This window comes from Pristiophorus japonicus, chromosome 3, assembly GCF_044704955.1.
Source record: "Pristiophorus japonicus isolate sPriJap1 chromosome 3, sPriJap1.hap1, whole genome shotgun sequence".
NCBI classification, from domain to species: Eukaryota; Metazoa; Chordata; class Chondrichthyes; family Pristiophoridae; genus Pristiophorus; species Pristiophorus japonicus.
In genome coordinates, this window is record NC_091979.1 from 275,983,795 (window position 1) to 276,007,650 (window position 23,856).

General features: G+C 45.2%; 1 protein-coding gene across 4 annotated transcripts in view; it reads left to right on the top strand.

Moving 5' to 3' along the window:
• Nucleotides 1–21,785: 21,785 nt before the first annotated feature.
• edrf1 (erythroid differentiation regulatory factor 1) overlaps nucleotides 21,786–23,856 on the top strand; it is an 84,320-nt gene continuing 82,249 nt past the window's right edge. For all 4 annotated transcript variants that reach the window (XR_011592761.1, XM_070876741.1, XM_070876742.1 and 1 more), the window contains exon 1: nucleotides 21,786–22,198. Coding sequence is in view for 3 of the 4 variants with exons in the window: in XM_070876741.1 (XP_070732842.1) it covers nucleotides 22,103–22,198 (96 nt within the window). In the remaining variant the exon portion in view is untranslated. The remainder of the gene's footprint in view (nucleotides 22,199–23,856) is intronic.

Genomic DNA, 23,856 nt, shown 5'->3' on the forward strand with positions numbered 1-23,856 from the left:
TAGTTCTCCCTTATCCACTCTACTCATTAAATCCTCAAAAAACTCTAGAAGATTTGTCAAGCATCATTTCCCTTTCATAAATCCATGCTGACTTGGACCGATCCTGTCACTGCTTTCCAAATGCACTGTTATTACATCTTTAATAATTGACTCCAGCATTTTCCCCACCACCGATGTCAGGCTAACCGGTCTATAATTCCCTGTTTTCTCTTTCCCTCCTTTTTTAAAAAGTGGGGTTACATTAGCTACCCTCAAATCCATAGGAACTGATCCAGAGTCCATGGAATGTTCGAAAATGACCACCAATGCATCTACTATTTCTAGGGCCACTTCCTTAAGTACTCTGGGATACAGCCCTGGGGATTTATCAGCCTTCAGTTCCTTTAATTTCCCTAACACCATTTCCTGACTAATAAGGATTTCCCTCAGTTCCCCCTTCTCGCTAGATCTTCGGTCCCCTAGTATTTGGTGGTTATTCGTGTCTTCCTTAGTGAAGACCGAACCAAAGTATTTGTTCAATTGGTCAATTTATTCTTTTGATACAAGATAAGACTAGGGGCCCAAGTTTCCACACTATACAAAACGGGCGCCCCTCCGAGCTGGGCGCCCGTTTTTCGTGCCTAAAACAGCACCTAAAAAAAACATCGCGATTCTGGAGCGTTCTGCAGCTCCTTGTCTGCCTGACGCGGCGCCCAGGGGGGCGGGGCCTACACTCGCGCCGATTTTGTAAGTGGGAGGGGGTGGGTACTATTTAAATTAGTTTTTTTCCTGCTGGCAACGCTGCGCGTGCGCGTTAGAGCGTTCGCACACGCGCAGTGTGAAAAAAGCATTGGCACTCGGCCATTTTTGTAGTTCTTTGTAACTGTTTAATTTTTGAAATTTTTTTTAATAAAAGCACATTGCCATCAGCACATCAGCACTTGCAGCCTTCTCACTGTCTCCTCCTCCCCCCACCTGCGGGAAGAACTGGCACCTCCTCCCCCCCCGCGGGAAAGAACGGGCGCCTCCTCTCCCCCCCCTCCCCCCACAGGAAGAACGGGCGCCTCCTCCCCCCCCCGGGGGAAAGAACGGGCGCCTCCTCTCCCCCCCCCGCGGGAAGAACGGGCGCCTCCTCCCCTCCCCCCCCCGCGGGAAGAACGGGCGCCTCCTCCCCTCCCCCCCCGCGGGAAGAACGGGCGCCTCCTCCCCCCCCCCCGCGGGAAGAACGGGCGCCTCCTCCCCTCCCCCCCCCCCGCGGGAAGAACGGGCGCCTCCTCCCCCCCCCCGCGGGAAGAACGGGCGCCTCCTCCCCCCCGCGGGAAAGAACGGGCGCCTCCTCCCCCCCCCCCCCGCGGGAAGAACGGGCGCCTCCTCCCCCCCGCGGGAAGAACGGGCGCCTCCTCCCCACCCCCCCCCCCCGTGGGAAGAACGGGCGCCTCCTCCCCCCCCGTGGGAAGAACGGGCGCCTCCTCTCCCACACCCCCCCGCGGGAAGAACGGGCGCCTCCTCCCCCCCCCGCGGGAAGAACGGGCGCCTCCTCTCCCACACCCCCCCGCGGGAAGAACGGGCGCCTCCTTCCCCCCCCCCACAGGAAGAACGGGCGCCTACTCCCCCCCCCGCAGGAAGAACGGGCACCTCCTCCCCCCCCCCCCCCCGCGGGAAAGAACGGGCGCCTCCTCTCCTCCCCCCCTCGCGGGAAGAACGGGCGCCTCCTCCCCACCCCCCCCCCCGTGGGAAGAACGGGCGCCTCCTCCCGCCCCCGCGGGAAGAACGGGCACCTCCTCCCCCCCCCCCGCGGGAAAGAACGGGCGCCTCCTCTCCTCCTCCCCTCGCGGGAAGAACGGGCGCCTCCTCACCCCCCACCCCCCCCGCGGGAAGAACGGGCGCCTCCCCCCACCCCCGCGGGAAAGAACGGGCGCCTCCTACCCCACCCCGCAGGAAGAACGGGCGCCTCCTCCCCCATCGCGGGAAAGAACGGGCGCCTCCTCCTTCCCCCCCCCCCGGGCGCCTCAGGCTGACTGCAGAATTCTCCGTGCCTGAAGCACTTCCACACAGGTAGGAAGATGGTTTATTTAATCTTTTCTTTGCTTATAAATGTTTATTCAGGTTGGATTTATTTGTATAATATTTGTAGAAGTATAAATAAGGATTTATTGTAGAATTTAATGACTTCCCTCCCCCCCCCCCCCTCGTTCTGGACGCCTAATTTGTAACCTGCGCCTGATTTTTTAATGTGTAGAATAGGTTTTTTCAATTCTACAAAAATCTTCACTTGCTCCATTCTAACTTAGTTTGGAGTACGTTTTCACTGTGGAAACTTTGAAATCAGGCGTCAGTGGCCGGACACGCCCCCTTTTGAAGAAAAAATTCTGTTCCAAAGTAGAACTGTTCTACCTGACTAGAACTGCAGAAAAAAAAATGTGGAGAATTGCGATTTCTAAGATAGTCCGTTCTCCACCAGTTGCTCCTAAAAATCAGGCGCAAATCATGTGGAAACTTGGGCCCTACATGTGGAGATAGCAATATCTACACATGACCCCTATAGCTTCAAATCATAGAGGTACTGTATTATCATGTGTTTTTCTGGTTCTAAAATAAAATTAGATAATCTATTTTTGGAGCCAAAGATTATATAAAGTAACATGTTTTTCTTCCACTGGTGAGGCTAGCCAATTAATGGATTTAATTCCTATATTGGAAGTACCATAGAGAGGATATTGACTCTGAAGTCAGCCGTGGCTCAGTTGGTAGCACCCTGGCCTCTGATTCACAAGGTTGTGGGTCAAGTCCCACGCCAGAGACTTGAGCACAGAAATCTAGACTGCACTCCAGTGCAGTACTGAGGTGCCGTCTTTTGGATTGGACATTAAACCAAGGCCCCGTCTGCTCTCTCAGAAGGACATAAAAGATCCTATGACACAATTTAAAGACAAGCAGAGGAATTATCCTCAGTGTTCTAGTCAATATTTATCCCTCAATCAATATCACTAAAACAGATTGTCTGGTCATTACCATATTGCTGTTCGTGTGATCTTGCTGTGCTTAAATTGGCTGCCGCGTTTCGTACATTACAACAGTGACTACACTTCAAAAAAGTACTTAATTGGCTGTAAAGCACTTTGGGATGTTGGTGGTCGTGAAAAGCTCTATATAAATGCAAGTCTTTCTTTTTTCTGACAAATCCTATGTTTAACAATTATGAAAAAAAAGTCAATATACTTGTCAAATGGGCAGCAAATTGCAAATAACGCACCACTGCTCTTTGGCTTTGAGAACCTAATTCTGCTACATGGACTAGATCATGTAACTTGCTCAATCCTCTGACACTCACTGTTATTCACTGTAATGAAAAAATGATCCTGACTCCATTAAATGGAGCAGGTAGTGAGTGGAGATGCTTCAAGAGACTGGTACATAGGATTAGGGTGGGGAGAGCAAGGCTTGCTAATAGTGTATTTGGAATTGAATGAAGAAAACTTTCCCACAGCTTTCCAAATCTTTGGAACTGGGCAACTGCGAGATTGGGGTGTGAAGGAGTAACTGTCTGATCTCCACTAGGATAAAATGAAGAAAACTGTAAAGTTCTATTAATCTAATACACCACATAACATGGAATTGTTTTATTTTGCGTATCAGTTAGCGGTTAAGAATAACCTTTTTTTGGTCAGAGGGGTTTCTATCGTATGCAAAAAACCATCACAAATTTTAAGAATTTCTAAACCAAGTTCCTGAGAAATCTACACAGAGAGTTTCTGTTATTTAGATATAGAGTGCACAACTCTCTCCTTAGGGATACCATTTACCTATGTTCGAAGCAGAGCCAAAACCCAGGAACCTCAAGTATGCACAGAGGTACTGCTGGAGATTAATCAGCATACATCCTACCAACACAGAGCACTGGTAAGCTTTGGTGTTTGTCCAGCCAATATCATCTTAGCAATTAAGCCAGTGGAGAACAGGGTTACATGGAACCAAATAAAATGAATCCAGCCTCTTGTGACCACTTTACCCCTCCAAGTTCCATTAATGAGTCATTTGGGTTGGTCAAACACCAAAATGGCCCTGGAATACAGTGAACTTTCCTGGTTCAGCTTTCAGATACCATCTACTACAGAGCGTAGTTCCAAATTCGTCCTGTCTGCCCCCCACTCCACCAAGCTGGACAGTCAGTAGTTGGTCATAATATAATTTAAATTGTCTCAGCAGACATTTGGTATCAGGAGCTCCTCATGCACAGCATGGTGAGCATAGCTTACCATAACATATGTAAGTGCATTGACACCAACTTCCTAACCATCCTATTGGACTCACCCCATACCCCAATGATGACTCCAACTGTTCGATGTACAGAATTTCAGCAGCACCTTGACTGGCTCTACAACCGAATCATAATAGAAACCAAACCCTGCAAATATGAGTGTGTGTTCTCACACCCAGCCTCCAGATAACGCCTGCTGACAACTTAAGTCTCAAAAATTCCTCATCAACTATATGACTGGCATCTGTTTTCAGCATGGTGGAAGGATATACACAAGGCAGCTTGCGACATGCTAGCCACCTTAAAGTGCAAGTTCAGTGCCAAATACCAGGCTTATTTGTCACAAATCGCCTAATCCAGGCCTTTCGATGAAGGCCTTTGGCAAAGAGACATTCTTGCTGTGAGTCTGACTCCCCCAATGCTCAGTGATAAGTCAGCATTCTCTCGAGTCCTCTCTCCAACCGTTTCTCCTTTTTGTCACAAATTCACTTCAAAGTATGATTCTGGATCTCACACATGGGCCAGAGGAGGCAAGCCAACAAGCAATTATGTTTGGACATCAGAGGTCCGTATTGTCAACAGTCCATGACTGTGCTGCATGGGTTCATTCCAAGCGTTAGCGAGTTCCAATAGATCGTTATTGAACTGACATAACCAAGTTAACCAAGGAAGACTCCATGACTGCCTCCAATAGTGTCCTTTTCTGACCTCAATTTGAATCTTCAGTGCCCAGTTTACAGGAACTTTGTTTCCAAGGTGGGTGATGTGACCAGAGTGTCCATTGGTGATGTTTAATGATTATATAGAATACACAGCACAGAATCAGGCCATTCAGCCCAACCAGACCATGCCAGTGTTTATGCACCACTCGAGCCTCCTCCCATCATTCCTCATTTAACTCTACCAGCATAACCTTTTGTTCCCTTCTTCCTCATATGCTTATCTAACTTCCCCTTAAATGCATCCATAATATTTGCCTCAACTACTCCCTATGGTAACGAGTTCCACATTCTCACCACTCTCTGGGTAAAGAAATGTCTTCTTAATTTCCTATTTGATTTTTTGGTGATTATCTTAAATTGATGGCCTCTAGTTTTGCTCTTCCCCACAAGTGGAAACTCTCTGTCTCTACTCTATCAAAACCTTTCATAAGACCCCTATTCGGTTACCCCTTTTCACGAGAAAAGAGACCTACTCTGTTCATCCTTTCCTGATAGGTATAACCTCACAGCTTTGGTATCAGTCTTGTAAATCATTTTTGCACCCTCTCCAGTGCCTCTATATCCTTTTTATAATGTGGCAACCAGAACTGTGCACAGTACTCTATGTGTGATCTAACCATGGTTTGATAAAGTTTAGCATAACTTCTCTACTTTTCAATTCTATCTCTCTAGAAATAAACCCTGATGATGACTTCAATCTTCTCAAAAGGACAAATCCTTTTGTCATTTAATCTCTCTTGCCTTCCACCCTATCACAGATCTTCCCTTATGTTATTTCCCCCCATTCTCCCTTTCCCTGCCCTGGTACTTGCTTAAAACCTGTTACAACTTTAACATTTCGCAGTTCTCCACAGAGCTGCTCAGCTGCCTGACTTGCTGAGTATTTCCAGCATTTTCTGTTTTTATTTCAATTTTCTCACGTTTGGCACCCATGCCTTACTAACCTCTCAGCAATGACTCAGTTTGTAGCATCTCATCTCTGATGCAGAATGTTGTCTGTTCAAGTCCCACTCCAGAAACTTGAGCACAAAAATTTAGGCTGACACTGAGGGTGTGCTGCACTGCTAGAAATGTTGTCTTTTGGATGAGACGTTAAACCGAGGCCCTGAGGCTTTCTCAGGTGGACATAAAAGCTCCTATGGTACTATTTTGAAGAAGAGCAGGGGATTTATCCCCGATGTCCTGGCCAGTATTTACCCCTCAATCAACACCATTAAAAACAGATTTTCTGGTCATTGCTGTTTTTGAGAGCTTGTTGTGTGCAAATTAGCTGCTGCATTTCTTACGTTACAGCAATAACTACACTTCAAAAGTACTAAATTGGCTGTAAACCACTTTGGAACATCCTGAGGTCATGAAAGGTGCTATATAAATGCAAGTCTTTTTTTTATTACTTGTAGTTCCCCAGTTGGACCCCTACTCCTGGATCATTATGTAGATTTTGAATTAGCTTCAGGAGGATGTCTATGTCAGGTAGAGCCTTCCACAAGGCACTCTTGTCAACAGAATCAAAGGCTGCCTTGGCGTCTACATATGTGACTGCCAGAGGGCAGTTGAATTTGTGATGAATCTCAGACAATAGGCGTAGAGCAAGTATGGCACCCACTGTAGATCACCCATTGGTGAAACACGATTGCTCAGGGCGTCAATGTTTCATTAGAGTGATTGAAGCCGAACAAGTAGGACATCTTCTGGACCCAATCGTATAATCCTTTAATTTCTGAAGTGGACCATTGGTCCCATAAGCTCTGCACTACATCAACTCTTTGTTCAGGTTTTAACTTCTGGGATGATGCCAGTGGATGGAAGGAAGGGATCATTATCTTGCTCTGTAAAGGAAAAGACCTACACATCAAGTATGACCGTTATAGAGCAATCATTTGTCTTTCTGTTCCTAGTATTCTACTTGTTTGGTTTCAGCCAGATGGAGCTCGTCCATTATATGCCAAGGAGATCTGAACCATAAGGGAAAACTGAATGTATCTCAGCCAACATCAGCTTAACTGCATTGGGACTTATCTGTGATTAAAGAAAGGTGAGGAAGTCCAACATATAGCCTGTGGAATGTGAAAAGCAGATGATACTGTAAATCTGTTATGGTTGAAATATTTTTGGTCATCATGTTATATGACAGATGTGAAATAACATCTTTATTTGTTTACATGAAATAACATTTTCACTAGCCACGTGTTCAAAAATCGTATCCAGCCAAGTGTATTAATAAAAAAACGCAAAAATCCGTCTTGCTATATTGTATCGATTTTGATAGTTAATTCACTTGAAAAGCTGACAAACAATTCAGTGTTTGGCTTTGCTTAATGAAACTGGATCTAATTCAACACCTTTTCAACTATTTGTTGTATCTTTGCTGTTGTACAAAATATTTTAAATGAACCTTTTATAAGATACGCATTGGCATAAAAGTATACATTGGCTACAAACATTCACTAAAACATGTATTAATGGTGGTACTACATTGAAGATTAATGTACATTAGCCAACAAAAGATAGAAAGTTAATTTGGATTCCTGCCATTGTATTTGGAAGTTTTAGAAACAAATTACAAATAAAAAGTATTGTTATGTGAAGAAGCGTTAACTAGCTATTTTTATATATTTTTAAAACTGTAATAAAAACGGCGACTACGCCGATTTAAAACAATAGTAATCATAACTTCATTTTCGTCCATTGTTTTTTTTAAATTGTGGAAAAGTAAATCTCCGAGATATTGTTGTTTCTTTATTTCTATTAAATTTCCTACCCATTGACCATCCCTTCGTGTGCACGGGTTACAGTTCCTTCCTTTAGGCATTCTATCCCAAGGCCCGTTGCTATTTTGTATCAACAGTTGAGATGTTTTTTTCAAGGCGACATCGCTTCTACTGGAGCGGTTGGGTACGCAGGACTCCGAACAACTGAAAGAACGCTTCCTTGGCACTAGTAACAAACAGATAAAATAATGGTAAATAGGTGTTACAGCAATGTAAACGAATCAATATAAATATAAACAGTAAAATGTAATCAATTAGATACTAATGTTCCGGAGCTCACTCTGCCCAGTCCTGCCGTTTACTTAGGTCCTTGGGGTTCAGCTTGAATAGTTTACAGAAACTATAGCAACACAAGTCTCAGACACGCCCTCCACAGCTAACACTATCCCGATCTAATTTCTTTCTGGAGTCCCCTTATTGAACCGTCCCACAGGACTGGAATTTTTGTCTACATTTCTTAAAAATCAATGACTGTTCACTCCAGCGATTTGCATACCATAACTGAGTGGAGATTGAACAATGCAATTGGTATTTTTTTATCCAACACTAATGCTATCGAATTATTTGAAATTCTGATCTCCGGAGTTTTAGAAAACCAGCAGTGGATGTCCTGTGGCGGTGATGTTCATGGTAAGGACAGGAGTGTTATGTATTCTGTTGCTAAAATTAAGCTATTTGTTGCCCCATTCCTTTAGGATACTAATCTAATTGCTGTGATCAGGCACATCGTGATGTCAAATATAGGCTAATTGCTTTCATTCTGTTATACTTTTTTTGAACATGACACAGAAACGTTCATGAGATTTCTCCTGTGTGATGGATTTATCTTAAAACACACACAATTCTCGCAGTTAGCAGTAACATGGAACATTGAAAAGCCGCACTTAAAAAGTTTTCATGCAAGTATTTTTGCCACTGTTTGTAAACGTACTAGCTGTTGTAATCAACATTGGGAACAGTTGGGGTTTGGGAAACTTTGTCCTGAAAATCGAGAGTCACAGAGAAAGACAGTGCTGAACCGAATCAGAGAGACTGACAGGCAACAATGGCGGAGTGTTGATTCAGTGAAGTTTGGCACATTTAATTCTTCTTAGGCAGCCCACCGGAGTTAAGGATGACTTGCTTCTACACTAATATGAGTTCGAAGGTGACGAATGAGTCCTATGCAGGATCTGCAGACTCTTTCGCACCTTATCGGAGGGCCTGGAACCTCAGAGAGGTGGTTGAAGGGATGGGTGAGTGGGGTGCTTGGTTTGTCGTACGCTCCTTCCGCTATTTGTACTTGGCTTCCACATGCTCCCGCCAAAGAAACTCAAAGTGCTCTGTGCCTTCTCGAATGTTTCTCACATTTAATTAGACATTATAGCATTTATTGTAACATTAAGGTACTGTGTGTAACATTTTAACCCATCTGATACAAGGCGCCTGGAGTAAGGGGAAAGGCCCTCTGTCCTTCTAATCTCTGCCGCCCTATGAATTCTGTTACCAGTTGTGTGTGCATTTTGGCTGTTGCTGCATTACATCTATGCTCCTTTTTTTCTTGGCCCCTCACATGGCGAGTGATATTGAAGCCCTGGAAAAGGTTCAAAGGAAGGCTACTAGAAGGATCCAGTTGGAGGGACGTGGCAGCAGAGTCGATCTGGAAGGTAAGTCTTGCTTGGGGAATAGGCAGTGGGCCCTTGCAGCACGGGTTTTAGGAGTAAGAAAATACTTAGGGGGTCTCAATGGCGGTGAGCCTCCGACCAGCTCCAACCACAGGTTTGGGCCCTACCTTCACTCCTCGCCCTCATGCACGAGCCTTCCCCCCTTTTACCTCCATCCCTCCGGCGACATTTGGGCCTTCCTCCCACCGGCGACGCTGAGGACTTCCTCCCACCAATGACGTTCGGGCCTTCCTCCCTCCGGCGACGTTCGGGCCTTCCTCCCTCTGCCGATGTCCTGGCCTCCCCCCGGCCCCACTCAACAGCGGAGTCTGTCGAGCATGTGGTGTGCACAATGACTGTGGCCACTCTGACCTCTCCTCCTTCCACGAAATGGGCCTCTGACCATTCCAATGCCTGCCCTCAGCCAGGCCTCAGTTTTCTCACCAATTCACCGAAGGGCGCTGCTCAACGCTGAGCACTCAGCTCGCACCCTGCCGTAGGCAACTAGGCTCATACAGTAGTGCCTGGTCTCCAGTCATCTTGGACCCCCTTGCCACTGGACCAAGACCTTACTCTGCTAAGATCGAGTGGTAGCCGGTGTGCAACCGCCACCCCATGTTAAAATAACTCACACACAGGCATCTTCCACCCTTCAAAATGAAGTTCAGAACCTGGAATGTCAGGACCCTCATGGATAACTCCAACAGCGACAGACCGGAACACCGCACCACCATTGTTGCCCAGGAAATTAGACGCTTCGATGTCGACATCGCTGCCTTAAGCGAGACCCGGTGGGTAGGAAAAGGGCAGCTCAAAGAACAAGGTGGAGGTTACACCTTCTACTGGAAAGGCAAACCAGAAGAAGAACGCATCCTCCATGAAGATCATTTCGCCATCAAGAACGAGCTGGTCGACCGCCTCAGAGACTCCCCCTGCAGGATTAGCGAACGTCCCATGACTCTCCGGCTCACCCTATCCCGGAACGAGTGCGCCACAGTTAACAGCACGTACGCCCCAACACTCGACGCAACAGATGAGGCCAAAGAGCTATTCTACTCCAGCCTCAAACAATCCCTGTCCCGCGTCCCTACGGACGACAAACTGATCCTCCTCGGCGAGAGTCGGTAAGAACACAGACCTCCTGGGGAGGCGTGATAAGCAGAGAGGGGGGAGGGAAAACCAACTCCAGCGGTATCCTGCTCCCGCCAAAATGTCTAGAGCATGACCTTGTCATCACCAACACTTTGTTCCTGCAGAGGCATCGTGGCAACACCCTCGCTCCAAGCACCGGCACCTGCTCGACTACATTATCGTTCGAGCGAGGGATCGCAAGGACGTGCGCATCACCCGTGCCATGACAGGAGCCGATGACTGCTGGACGGACCACCGTCTAATCCGTTCCGTCATCAATATTAATATAGCCCCAAAGCGACGACGGCAACAGAAGCAATGCCGCAGAAAAATCAGCGCCGGGGCACTCAAAGACCCAGTTAAGAGAGCCCTATACAGCCAGCGCCTCACTGCCAACCTGGCGACCCTCGATGACCCCGAGACATAGAGTGCCCACAGCGCCTGGTCTGCCCTCCAGGCCACCATAACCAGTGCATACGAAGAGACGCTCGGTCACTCAACCAAGAAACACCTGGACTGGTTTGATGAAAATGACCAGGAGATTCAGGATCTAATAAACCGCAAGCGCAGGGCATTTCTGAACCTAAAGCAACAATCCAACTCAGGAGCTCTACAGACGGCTGAAGGCCAAGGTCCTACAAAAAACCTGCGACCTAAAGAATAGATGGTGGGTGGAGAAAGCATAGGAGATTCAGCAGCTGGCCGACAGCCATGACGTGTGAAGATTCTTCACAGCAGTTAAGTCCACCTATGGTCCAAGCACCCAAGGCCCCACCCCAGTGCTGACCAAGAACAGGGAGACACTCATCAAGGACACCAAGGCAGTCCGGGTCCGCTGGAAGGAGCACTTCAAAGATCTCAAAGATCTGCCTTTGACACGAGTGTCCTTGACTCCATCCCAAAGCATGCTGCCTGCCACCATCTCAGCAAAACCCCAGCCCTGCACAAGGCAGAAAAGGCCATCCGTCAGCTCAAGAACAACAAGGCATCAGGAGCAGATGGAATCCCCGCTGAGGCACTGAAGTATGGCAGAGAGGCACTATTGGTGCGAATGCATGACCTCATCTCTCTCACTGGAAGGAGGAGTGCATGCCTGGAGATCTCAGAGATGCCGTAATCATGACCATCTTTAAAAAGGGGGACAAGTCCGACTGCAGCAACTACAGAGGAATCTTCCTGTTGTCGGCCACTGGGAAAGTCATCACTAGAATCGTCCTCAACCGTCTTCTCCCTGTGGCTGAAGAGTTCCTCCCAGACTCACAATGTGGATTCTATCCACTAGTGGGTACAACGGACATTATCTTCACAGCGCAACAACTGCAAGAGAAATGCAGGGAATAGCACCACCCTTGTACATGGCCTTCTTTGACCTCACAAAGGCCTTTGACACTGTTTACCGTGAAGGACTATGGAGCGTCCTCCTCCATTTTGGCTGCCCCAAAAGTTTGTCATCATCCTCCGCCTGCTCCTCGACGACATGCAAACCGTGATCCTGACCAATGGATCTACCACAGACCCAATCCACATCCGGACCGGGGTCAAGCAGGGCTGCATCATCGCGCCAATCCTCTTCTCGATCTTCCTCACTGCAATGCTCCATCTCACGCTCAACAAGCTCCCCACTGGAGAACCAGTGGGAATCGGTTCAACCTTCGTCGCCTTTAGGCATGGATCCAAGACCCTCCCAACCTGTCATCGAACTTCAGTACACGAATGACGCTTGCGTCTGCGCGCATTCAGTCTGAACTCCAAGCCATTGTCAACATCTTCACCAAGGCATACGAAAGCATGGGCCTTACACCAAACATCTGTAAGACAAAGGTCCTCCACCAACCTGACCCCGCCACACAGCACTGCCCCCCCGGTTATCAAAATCCACGGCATGGTCTTGGACAACGTGGATTATGTTCCATACCTTGGAAGCTTACTATTAGCAAGGGTAGGCATCGTCAACAAGGTCCAACACCACCTCCAGTGCGCCAGCGCAGCCTTGGTCGCCTGAGGAAGAGAGTGTTCAAAGACCAGGACCTCAAATCTGGCACCAAGCTTATGGTCTATAGGGCTGTAGTGATACCCGCCCTCCTATATGGCTCAGAGACGTGGACTAATACAGTACACCTCAAATTGCTGGAGAAATATCACCAATTCTGTCTCAGCAAGATCCTGCAAATCCCCTGGGAGAATAGACACACCAACATCAGTGTTCTCGATCAGGCCAGCATCGAAGTACTGACCACACTCGGCCAGCTCCGTTGGGCGGGCCACATTGTCCGCATGCCCGACACGAGACTCCCAAAGCAAGCGCTCTACTCGGAACAGCAAACGATCCCCTGGTGGGCAGAGGAAACATTTCGAGGAGACCCTCAAAGCCTCCTTGATAAAGTGCAACATCTCCACCGACACCTGGGAATCTCTGGCCAAAGACTGTCCTAAGTGGAGGAAGAGCATCCGGGAGGGCGCTGAGCACCTCAAGTCTCGTCGCCGAGAGCATGCAGAAAACAAGCGTAGACAGTGGAAGTAGCGTGCGGCAAACCAGACTCCCCACCCACCCTTTCCTTCAACGACTGTCTGCCCCACCCATGACAGAAACTGAAATTCCCGTATTGGACTGTACAGTCACCTGAGAACTTACTTTTAGAGTGAAAAGAAGTCTTCTTTGATTTCGAGGAACTGCCTATGATGATGGAGAAGTATCCCTAGCTTATAAGGCCTTAGTTATAATGATAGACTTTTTACTCTGGGGAAACATATACTTAATTGATATATTTAAAACAGTGAATGGCCTAAGCTGTGTGTATGGGCAGACTATTTGAGCTACAAGTGACTATGCTTCAAAAAGTACTTAATTGGTGGTAAAGCGCTTTGTGACGTCCTGAGATCATGAAAGGCACTATATAACTGCAAGTCTTTCTTTAGATAGTTTAAGGAAAACAACGGGCCATGCCTATAAGCTACACTAGCATTTCCTGTTCATCTTTTCGTATGTTAATATGATCAAACCTTTATCTCCTGTCTCTTCCCTTTACTGTCATCCAGTTGTGCAATCTTTCATTTTTTCCCTCTCGTACTTTGCCCCATCCTACTACAACTGATTACTCCTATGCCTTCCTGCTATGCTAATGCCATCCCAAGCATGAATCCCCCATGAATAAGCCCTGTGGTCTTTCCAGTCTCATGTCCCGGTCACTAACAAGGCCATCACTGACCACTTCATTGTATCATCATCATCATCATAGGTGGTCCCTCGAACGAGGATGACTTGCTTCCACATGAGTTCACAGATGATTCAATGAAGGACCCGCTATTCCAGTCCTGAACTCCAATTGAAGGGTGGAAGATGCCTGTGCGTGGATTTTTAAAAAAAAGTGTGGTGCACACGACCTTGACCGAGCTAGGCCTTTATCCAGTGGCAAGGGTTGAACCAGGACGACTGGAGACCTGCTCCGCTGCACGGACCTAGTGCGCGCACAGTGTGTATAATGGGGGGCGGGGGGTGTATAATGGGTGGGTTTATAACGGGCGGGGTGTATAACGGGCGGGTGTATAGCGGGCAGGGTGTAAATAAAAAAGGGGCAATCACACTGCTGGGAGTGCACTACAGACTCCCAAATAGTCCGAGGGAGATAGAAGAGCAAATTTATAGGCAAATTTCTGACAAGTGCAAAAACAATAGGGCAGTAATAGTGGAGAATTTCAATTACTCCAATATTAACTGGGAAATTTGCCAGAAATTTGCATAGGATCATCTCATGATTGATACTGATAACAAAGAAGTCCTGCAGCATGTCTGCCAACACCATCCCAAACGTGCACGGTCTTGCTGGACGTCTCAGGTCGGCAACGAATTCCGCCGCGCTCTGGCCCTCCAATTGAACGTGTGTATAAAACCTGTATCTCGAGATGATGATACCGTCGTCTGGCTTAAGATGCTCCCGTACCAATGTACACAACTCCTCGTACGTTTTTTCTGTTGGATCACTAGGCATGAGTAGATTCTTTATCAGGACGTAGATCTTTGAACCGCACAGTGAGGAACACGGCCCGGCGCTGATCTGTCTCGTCGACCCCCTCCATTTTGTTGGCCACGAAGTACTGGTTCAAACGGCTCACAAAGTCTTCCCAATCTTCTCCCTCCACGAATCGCTCTAAAAATCCATACGTGCTCATTTTGCAAACAAAGGTTCTTGGATTCTCATTGCCAAATGTTATGTATGCAATAAAGGTTCAAACTGAGTACTGTTTAACTAAGCAAGGTACAACCTTGCTTCTGCTTTATTTTGGCCCAAAGTGTCTGATTCACAAAATGGCTGGCCTTTTATACCAGAGCAGCACCATGTGCGTGCTGCTCAGTGGCCTTCAGCAATGACACCATCTGGTGGCTACAAACAGCATGTATATATATGACAGCCTTCCTCCAATTTAGAACCTTAACTCCTGTTTTTTCTTTGTCCTTATCCATTATTATGTTAAACATAACTAAATTATGTTCACTGCCACAAAAATGCTCTCCCACTGCTACTCCTTCCACCTGCCCAGCTTTATTCCCTAACACTAATCCAGATCTTCAACCCTTCTTTTTGACTTACCACGTATTTGCTAAAAAATTCTCCAGAATTCAATTTAGGAATGCTGTGCCCTCTGTACCTTTTACACTGATAGTATCCCAGTTATTATTGGAGTAATTGAAATTCTCCACTATTACTGCCCTCTTGTTTTCATTGTGTGCCTCCCCAGTTACAATCCCCTACTCCTTTCCAACCCAATTTCCTTCTGCAACCATCCTTGGGGAAAAAAATCACCTTCAAACTCTCAACTATTCAGCCTTCGACTTTCTGTTTACCGTTATACTTCTGCATAGTTGCCAGCTGTGTTTGGATGGATTTCCCTCCAGAATGTCCTTTCACAAGGTTCTTGCCATCCACAACCTTATTATGGATGATTGCATTAGCACCCTGGCTTTGACTGAAACTTAGCTCTATTTGTGTGCCTTGCTACTCGGGAATTTTGCCCTAACAACCAACTTCGGAGAAACCAAGGATAGTTGAACATCTGAAGGATAGTTGGGTTGCTATGAAAACAGGTAATGTCAATATGTGAACCATATGAGTTAGAAGGTCCATAGTGCAGTAAAACACGTGGCACCCATATTTACCTACATTTTTTGAGATGTGCACCATTTTTTTAACATATTTATAGTTAGCATATTTTGAAAGAACCATCAGCATTTGTTAGGCCTGTTTTTCTTTGTAATTGATTCTGTATAAAATACATAATTTACATTCCATAGCATCTTATTTTTAAATTTTATCATGTAATTTAATGAATGAGTATCTTATTTATCAGATACGTATATATACCAAAATAATAATTTCTTACCTATCCATTTGCATTTACTAGTGTATATCCATTGCAATGAGGTAAAACAATCTGTTCATTACTACAGATGATGATGCATATCTATCACTAACAATAAACAAGTGGTGCTGCTGCTGTCAAGACAGTGTCCCAGAGAAATCTACTGATCACAAGACCCAATTTCAGTGATTTGGGAAGGGATCTTGCACAGATGGATTGGAAACAAAGATTGGCCAGGAAAGAACAGTAAATGAGCAATGGCAAGTCTTCAAGGCGGCAATAGTGCGGGTACAAGCATTTTCCCATAACGAGGAAAGATAAGGCATCCAAAACTATAGCTCCCTGGATGACAAAGGAAATAGAGGTTAAAATGAAGCCGAAAAAGGAGGTTTATGACAAACGCCAGGTACAGAATACAGTAGAAAATCAGGCAGAATGCAAAGACTGCAGGGGGAAATTGAAATTGAAAGAGAGAGTATGAGAAAAAAAAAGACAACCAAATAATATTTTATAAACATATAAAAAGTAAAAAGAAAGTTAAAAGAATGATGGGGCCAATTAGGAACAAAAAAGAGAATCATCTTGTGGAGATAAGGGCATGACTGAGGTTATGAATTAGTACTTTGCAACTATCTTTATAAAAGAGGATGAAGTTAATGTCACATGAAAGGAGGAGGAAGTAGAGATATTGGATACCATAAAAAGAGATAGAAAGGAGGTGCTAAATAAGTTGTCATCTCTCAAAGTTAAGAAGTCATCCGGTCCAGATGGGATGCATTCTAGTGTTAGAAACTGCCTCCACAGGCTATTTCTGGTTACCTTAATAATCGGATTCAAGTGCAAACCAATATGGTGGATATATTGTGTTTATTCACAGTTCAGGATGGAATATAACACACGAGTTATATAGCAAAAGCATACGACCGTGACAAGCAGTTCTCCGGCATATATCATCTCTTCCTTTCGTCTAGAACCCTAGTCTAGTGGTTGACTTCAATGAGTAGGTTCCACTCTCAAGAGCATTCAACCAGCATTCCCGATCTGTCTGAATGAGCCCTTTTATCCTCTTTTTAGGGATGGGCCTGGGATTGAATTATTGACTGGGCTATTCGACCTATGGAGGCTCCCTTAAAAACTTATTACCCAATAGTACTTTTAGTTCTTTGTCTCCACTTGTCGATGAAGACCCACCCCGAAGGAGTGATCTTTACAACCATTATGCATCTTTCTAGTTTATAGTTTTGAAGACCAATCCATCCATCTGGACCCCTCATCTGTCAAGCCCAGTTCCCTCATAGCTATAGTCTCTTATCGCATCCCGCCTTGTCCTCCCTACTCCAACTGGTGCATGTCTCAGGGCAACTTTAGGCCATTAAATCAGGGGCCCCAGGCTAGAACTATCTTATTTCAGCCAGTCGTCATGGATACCCTAACTCTCATTCCTTCTATTCTATGTCTTTTATTCCAATTAACTTTTAATATCCATTAAACAAACTCCAAATTCTACTGTAGCATTATAATTCGTAATAACGGAAGAAACATTAGAATGGGCCTTCATTGGCCAAATTAAAGACTAAGTCGAAATGTTATGCATTCACAAATCTTACTCACTAAAAACACTGTCTCAGGAAAGCGAAACTTAAGCATTCTCGGATAAAACATAGCTTATACATTAACCCTTTACTTGTCTTGAGCAGAAACATACAATCACAGTATTATTTTCAGGTAACCCTAATTTCTAACATTAGGCTGCTGAGGAAAGCTAGGATAGCAGAAGCTCTGACCACAATCCTATGGTGCCAGAGGACTGGAGGATTGCAAATGTTACACCCCTATTCAAAAAAGGGGAAAAGGATAAACCTGGTAACGACAGGCCAGTCTAACATCAGTGGTGGGGAAACTACCAGAGACCATTGTTAAGGACAAAATTAATATTCACGTGGAGAAGCATGGGTTAATAAGGGACAGCCAGCAGATTTTTTAAAGGCAAATCGTGTCTGAGTGGCCTGACTGACTTCTTTGAAGTAACAGAGCAGGTTAATGATAGTAGTGTAGAAAAGGCATTTGATAAAGTACCTCTTTCAAAGAGTGGCAAAGACACTTGTGTGCTGTAAGATTCTATGAATCTATAAGTCAATCGTGTTATTTAACTTGCCTGATAAAATGCAACCAGCCACTTAGTTGACCAATAATATAACTGGCATTTTGCTCAATTTACAGAAGCTCTTTATTGTTGTTAGTAATCCATTATTGATTCCATCTGTTGATAAACAAGTAAACATTTTACCCTTGGAACTCCTATGAAATCCTTTCCAAGTACATGAAAGTTGGGCACAGATAATCCTTAATTTAAAGTTGCTTAATTCAAATTATCTGATAATTCACATTTTTAGCACTAAATTCCCACTTTGCTGTATTTGTTAGTTAATTCAAATTTTTAGATAATTCAAAGTTTGATTGCAAAACAGCAATTTTGAATTATAAGTTCTGATGATAGGTCATCGAGCTGAAATGTTAACCTTGACTCTAGGGGTGATCTAATAGAGGTCTTTAAAATTATGAATGGGTTTGATAGGTTAAATGTAGAGATGTTTCCACTTGTGGGGAGTCCAAAACCAGGGGTCTTAAATATAAGATAGTCACAAATAAATCCAATAAGGAATTCAGGAGAAACTTCTTTACTCAGAGTGTGGTTAGAATGTGGAACTTGCTATCACATGGAATAGTTGAGGTGAATAGCATTTAAGAGGAAGCTAGATAAGTACATGAGGGAGAAAGGAATAGAAGGATATACTGATAGGGTTGGATGAAGCAGGGTGGAAGGAAGCTCGTGTAGAGCACAAACATCAGGATCGACCAGTTGGGTTGAATAGTTATGCTGTAAATTCTATGTAATTAGCTGATCAGACAAGTCAGCAGTAGGGATGCTATAACTGGTTTTAATTCCCTTATGCAGGGAAATGGGAAAATCTGTCAAGACTCAGGCTCCAGATCCAAATCTGAATTGATGCTGGAATTAGTCCTTGGGTGATGACTGGCTTTGTTGTGTTGCCTCTGTGATCATAAGCTGCCATTCAGTCTAGACTCACAGATTAACAGTTGCCACAGGTGAGATAGAGGCTTGTGGAGACCACATTGGAGAAGAAAAAAAATTCTCCATCAGTTGTGGCTTAGTGCATCCAAGTCAGAAGATTGTGAGTTCAAATCCCACTCCAGAGACTTGTGCATAAAATCTAGGCTGACACTTTAGTGCAACACTGTAGGAGGTGGCGTCTTTCGGACATTAAAGCATCTGTAATCTCAGGTGGATGTCTAAAGATCCCATGGCACTATTCGAATAAGAGCAGGAAAGTTCTTCCCGGTGTCCTGAATATTTATCCTGCAACCAACATTGCTAAAATAGATTATCTGGGCATTATTTCATTGCTGTTTGTGGGACCTTGCTGTACGCAAATTGGCGTTTTCCTAGATCACAACAGTGACTTCAAAAGTACTTCATTGGCTGCATCATATCGAATGATACAGCACCGGAGGTGGCCATTTGGCCCATCGTGCCTGTGCAGACTGTTTGAAAGAGCTATCCAATTAGACCCACTCTCCAGCTCTCTCCCCAATTAGACCCACTCTCCAGCTCTCTCCCCATAGCCTGGCATTTTTCCCCTTAAAGCATTTACATAAGAACATTGGAATTAGGAGTGGGAGTAGGCCATTCAGCCCCTAGAGCTTGCTCCTCTATTCAATAAGATCATGGCTGATCTTCTACCTCAACTCCACATTCCTGCACTATCTCCATACCTCGATTCCTTTAATATCAAAAAATCTATTGATCTTTGTCTTGAATATACTCAATGACTCAGCCTTCGCAGCCCTCTGGGGTAGAGAATTCCAAAGGTTCACCACTCTAAGTGAAGACATTTCTCCTCATCTCAGTCCTAAATGACTGACCCCTTATTCTGAGACTGTGACCCCCCTGGTTCTAGACTCCCCAGCCAGAAGAAACATTCTCCCTACATCTACCCTGTCAAGCCCTGTAAGAATTTTGTATGTTTCAAGAGATCACCTCTCATTCTTCTAAACTCTAGAGAATATAGACCTAGTCTACTCAATCTCTCCTCATAAGATAATCCCCCCATCTCAGGAATCAGTCTGGTGAACCTTCGTTGCACTCCCTCTATGGCAAGTATGTCTTTCCTTAGGTAAGGAGACCAAAACTATACTCCAGGTGCGGTCTCACCAGGGCCCTTTATAATTGCAGTAAGACGTCTTTACTCTTGTACTCAAATCCTCTTGTAATAAATGCCAACATACCATTTGTTTTCTTAATTGCTTGCTGTATCTGCATGTTAACTTCCAACATTTCTCAATCTCTCACCTTTAAAAAATACAATGCATTTTGAATTTTCCTACCAAAGTGGATAACCTCACATTTCCTCACGATATATTCCATGTTCTTGCCCGCTCACTTAACTTGTCTATATCCCCTTGAAGTCTCTTTGCATCCTCCTCAGAACTTATATTCCCACCTAGCTTTGTATCATCAGCAAACTTAAATATATTACATTTGGACCCCTCATCCAAATTATTTATATAGATTGTAAATAGCTTGAGGCCCAAGCAATAATTCTTGCGGTACCCCACTAGTTACAGTCTGCGAATCTGAAAATGATCCGTTTATTCCTACTCTGTTTTCTGTTCGTTAACCAATCCTCAATCCATGCTAGTAAATCACCCCCAATACCATGAGCCGTAATTTTGTTTAATGACCTCTTGTGTGGCACCTTATCGTATACCTTCTGAAAATCTAAATACACCACATCCACTGGTTCCCTTATCTATTCTGCTAGTTACAACCTCAAAAAATTCTAGCAGATTTGTTAAACATGATTTCCCTTTTGATCCGTGTTGATTCTACCCAATCCTATTATTCTTTTCCAAGTGCCCTGTTACCATGTCCTTAATAATAGATTCTAGCATTTTCCTGACTACTGATGTCAGGCTAAATGGTCTGTAGTTCTCCGTTTTCTCTCTCCCTCCTTTCTCAAATAGCGAGGTTACATTTGCTACCTTCCAATCCGTGGGAACCGTTCTAGAATCTATGGCATTTTGGAAGATGACAACCAGTGCATCAACAATCTCTATAGCCACCTTTTTCAAAACCCTAGGATGTAGGCAATCAGGTCCAGAGGATTTACCGGCGTTCAGTCCCATTAATTTCTCTAGTATTATTTTTTTACTAATACTAATTGATTTCAGTTCCTCATTCTCGATAGCCATCTGGTTCTCCACTATATCCAATTTTCTTTTGAAAATTATTACTGAATCTGCTTCCACCACCCTTTCAGGTAATTAAAAAAAATATAAGGCGCTTAGGGACATCGACAGCTCTGATTCACAGCACCACAGACCGATTGTCTCCAAGAGCTGGTCTTCGTTCACAAAGTTTTAAACATTTTTTTTTCAAAATTGGGAGCTCATTATCCTTCCATTCGGTTTCTACATGCCGAAGAACATTGACTGAAGAGCAGAGGACTTCTACCAGTGCCCTAACCAACAATGATCCCTCAACCGACATCACTAAAAAAAAACAAATCAGCGGTCGTGAAAGGCGCTATATAAATGCGAGTCCTTTCTTGTTCCACGCGCTTCAATGCAGTGGAGATCTACTCTCACCCCCCAAAATATTTCCTTGGCGTGGACGCCTCTGTTTTCTAAAAATGCGGGTCGGCGGGAGACAGCTGGAGCAAAATGTAAGCAAACGGAAAAGCTTTGAAGTGACTGATTGACACCGGATCTAACTCCCCATCCGCGGAGCCGCACGACGACAACGCCTCCTCCTCCGCCGCCGCCGCGCGCGGGCTGCGCAACTGTTTCCAACCAACGTCCCGAGCCACGCCGGAAGTCGCTTGTTTCAATCACTTCCGGGGTGGTAGCCAGCCGGCTTGTGCGGCAGAAGTTTCTGGTGAGAGGGACTCGCGAGCGAGCGCACCTTCCAGACCCTGGACGACGGTTTGTCCCGTTGAGCGGACCCGCCTGGGATCACTGGCTCCAGCGGGGCAGGAGGGGGAAGCCGAGTTCCTGGTCCCGGCCGTCCCACCATCACCACCCCAGCCGTGAAAGCGCATATTTAACATCGCGTGTAATTTTGTTGTTTTTGTAATCGTTTCTCGAACGTTCTGGGTAGGGATAGTTTCATGTTTTCGGACCAAGTTAACTCTTCTCCTGCCCGAGCGGCTCCGTGCAGTGATGGATGCCAGGGAGGGTGCAGCAGGAGCCAGCGAGTCCCCCCCTCGGACCGCGGAGAACAGGGACAGCTGCAGGGAAGATTGTGACTACAAACAGGTAGGACCTCCCGCTGTGCTTCTTCCAACTTTTGTTGTTGTTGAAACGTGTACCTCGTTTGTCTCCAGACCCCAGCACTGTTCGCCTGCCGTCTCAACACGGAAGTGTGCCTCACGTGGTCCTTTGCACACCCACCCCCTATGCACCCTAACCCCATCCCTTAGGCTCCAGGTTGGTTTTCCCAGGACGCATAGAAAACACCGAAAATGTCAACTTGTCTGTTCGTTCTACTGCTGCTGATTGACGACCTGCACTCTTCTGATTTTGTTTCAGATTTCCAATAGTTGCATTTTTTTTTGATTTTCCCAAGGGTGAGTTTCAAATTAATGATTCTCACGCTCGAGTGTGCCTTGTTTCTTCTCTAAATTTATCTGTCAGCTTCTTGGACAACTCTTGTCAGCAGTGGCTCAGTGGGTAGCACAATCTCCTGTGAGTCAGGAGGTTATGGGTTCAAGTCCCACTCCAGAGAACTCCAGTGCAGTCCTGTGGGAGTGCTGCAGTGTCAGGTGCCGTCTTTTGGATGAGATGTTAAACCGAATGCCCATCTGCTCTCAGGTGGACATAAAAGATCCTATAGCACTATTTAAAAGAAAAGCAGAGGAGTTATCCCAGTGTCCTGGCCAATATTTATCCCTAAATCAACATCACAAACACATTATCACATTGCTATTTGTGGGAGCTTGCTGTGCGCAAATTAACTGCCATGTTTCCTACATTGCAACAGTGACTACACTTCAAAAAAATTCTTAATTTGCTGTAAAGCGCTTTGGGACATCCAGTGTTTGTGAAAGCTGCTATTTAAATGCAAGTCCTTTTTTCTTGATCAATTTCTATTTTACTAGTCGCGGACGATGTGGCCCGCCCAATAGAGCTGGTCGAGTGTGGTCAGTGCTTCGATGCTGGGGATATAGGCCTGGGCGAGAACACTGACAGTGCGTCTATCCTCCCAGTGAATTTGCAGGATCCTGCGGAGGTGGTACTTCAGTGCTTTGATATGTCTACTGTATATGGTTCACGTCTCTGAGCCATGTAGGAGGGCGGGTATCACTACTGCCCTGTAGACCTTAAGCTTGGTGCCAGATTTGAGGTTCTGGTCTTCAAACACTCTCTTCCTCAGGCGACCAAAGACTGCACTAGCACATTGGAGGTGGTGTTGGACCTCGTCATCGATGTCTGCCCTTGCTGATAGTAGGTCCCCGAGGTATTGTCCAATATAATCACCACCAGCTACACGTTTGGGAATCCAAATACAGCTAATTACATTTTTGATTAGTAAATAAAAATGAATAATGGACACAGCTTGCCAAGTGATCTTAATTCTCATTCATATGGCATATGCACGTGTACTTTATCCTTTTTATGTGTTGGTAAAATGGTGTTGAAAAGCAGAGTGTGCAGGTTTTCTTTGGTGGTTGTGTGTGCTTTACTTCCTTGGTATTGCTTATTGGTTATTTGCTAAAATAATTTAAAATAAAGTAGAATATGTCTGCATATTCAGAAAACACCTCTCCCCCATTGGGTTGAACAACCCTTTGATTCCTTCCAGAGGAACGCGAAGAGAGAGACAGGATCACAGGGAGAGACTTTTTAAACAGGGTGGCTGCAAAGGCAGTCAAATTTTGTTAAAGAAAAAGATGTAAGGGTCTTCACTGAAACGA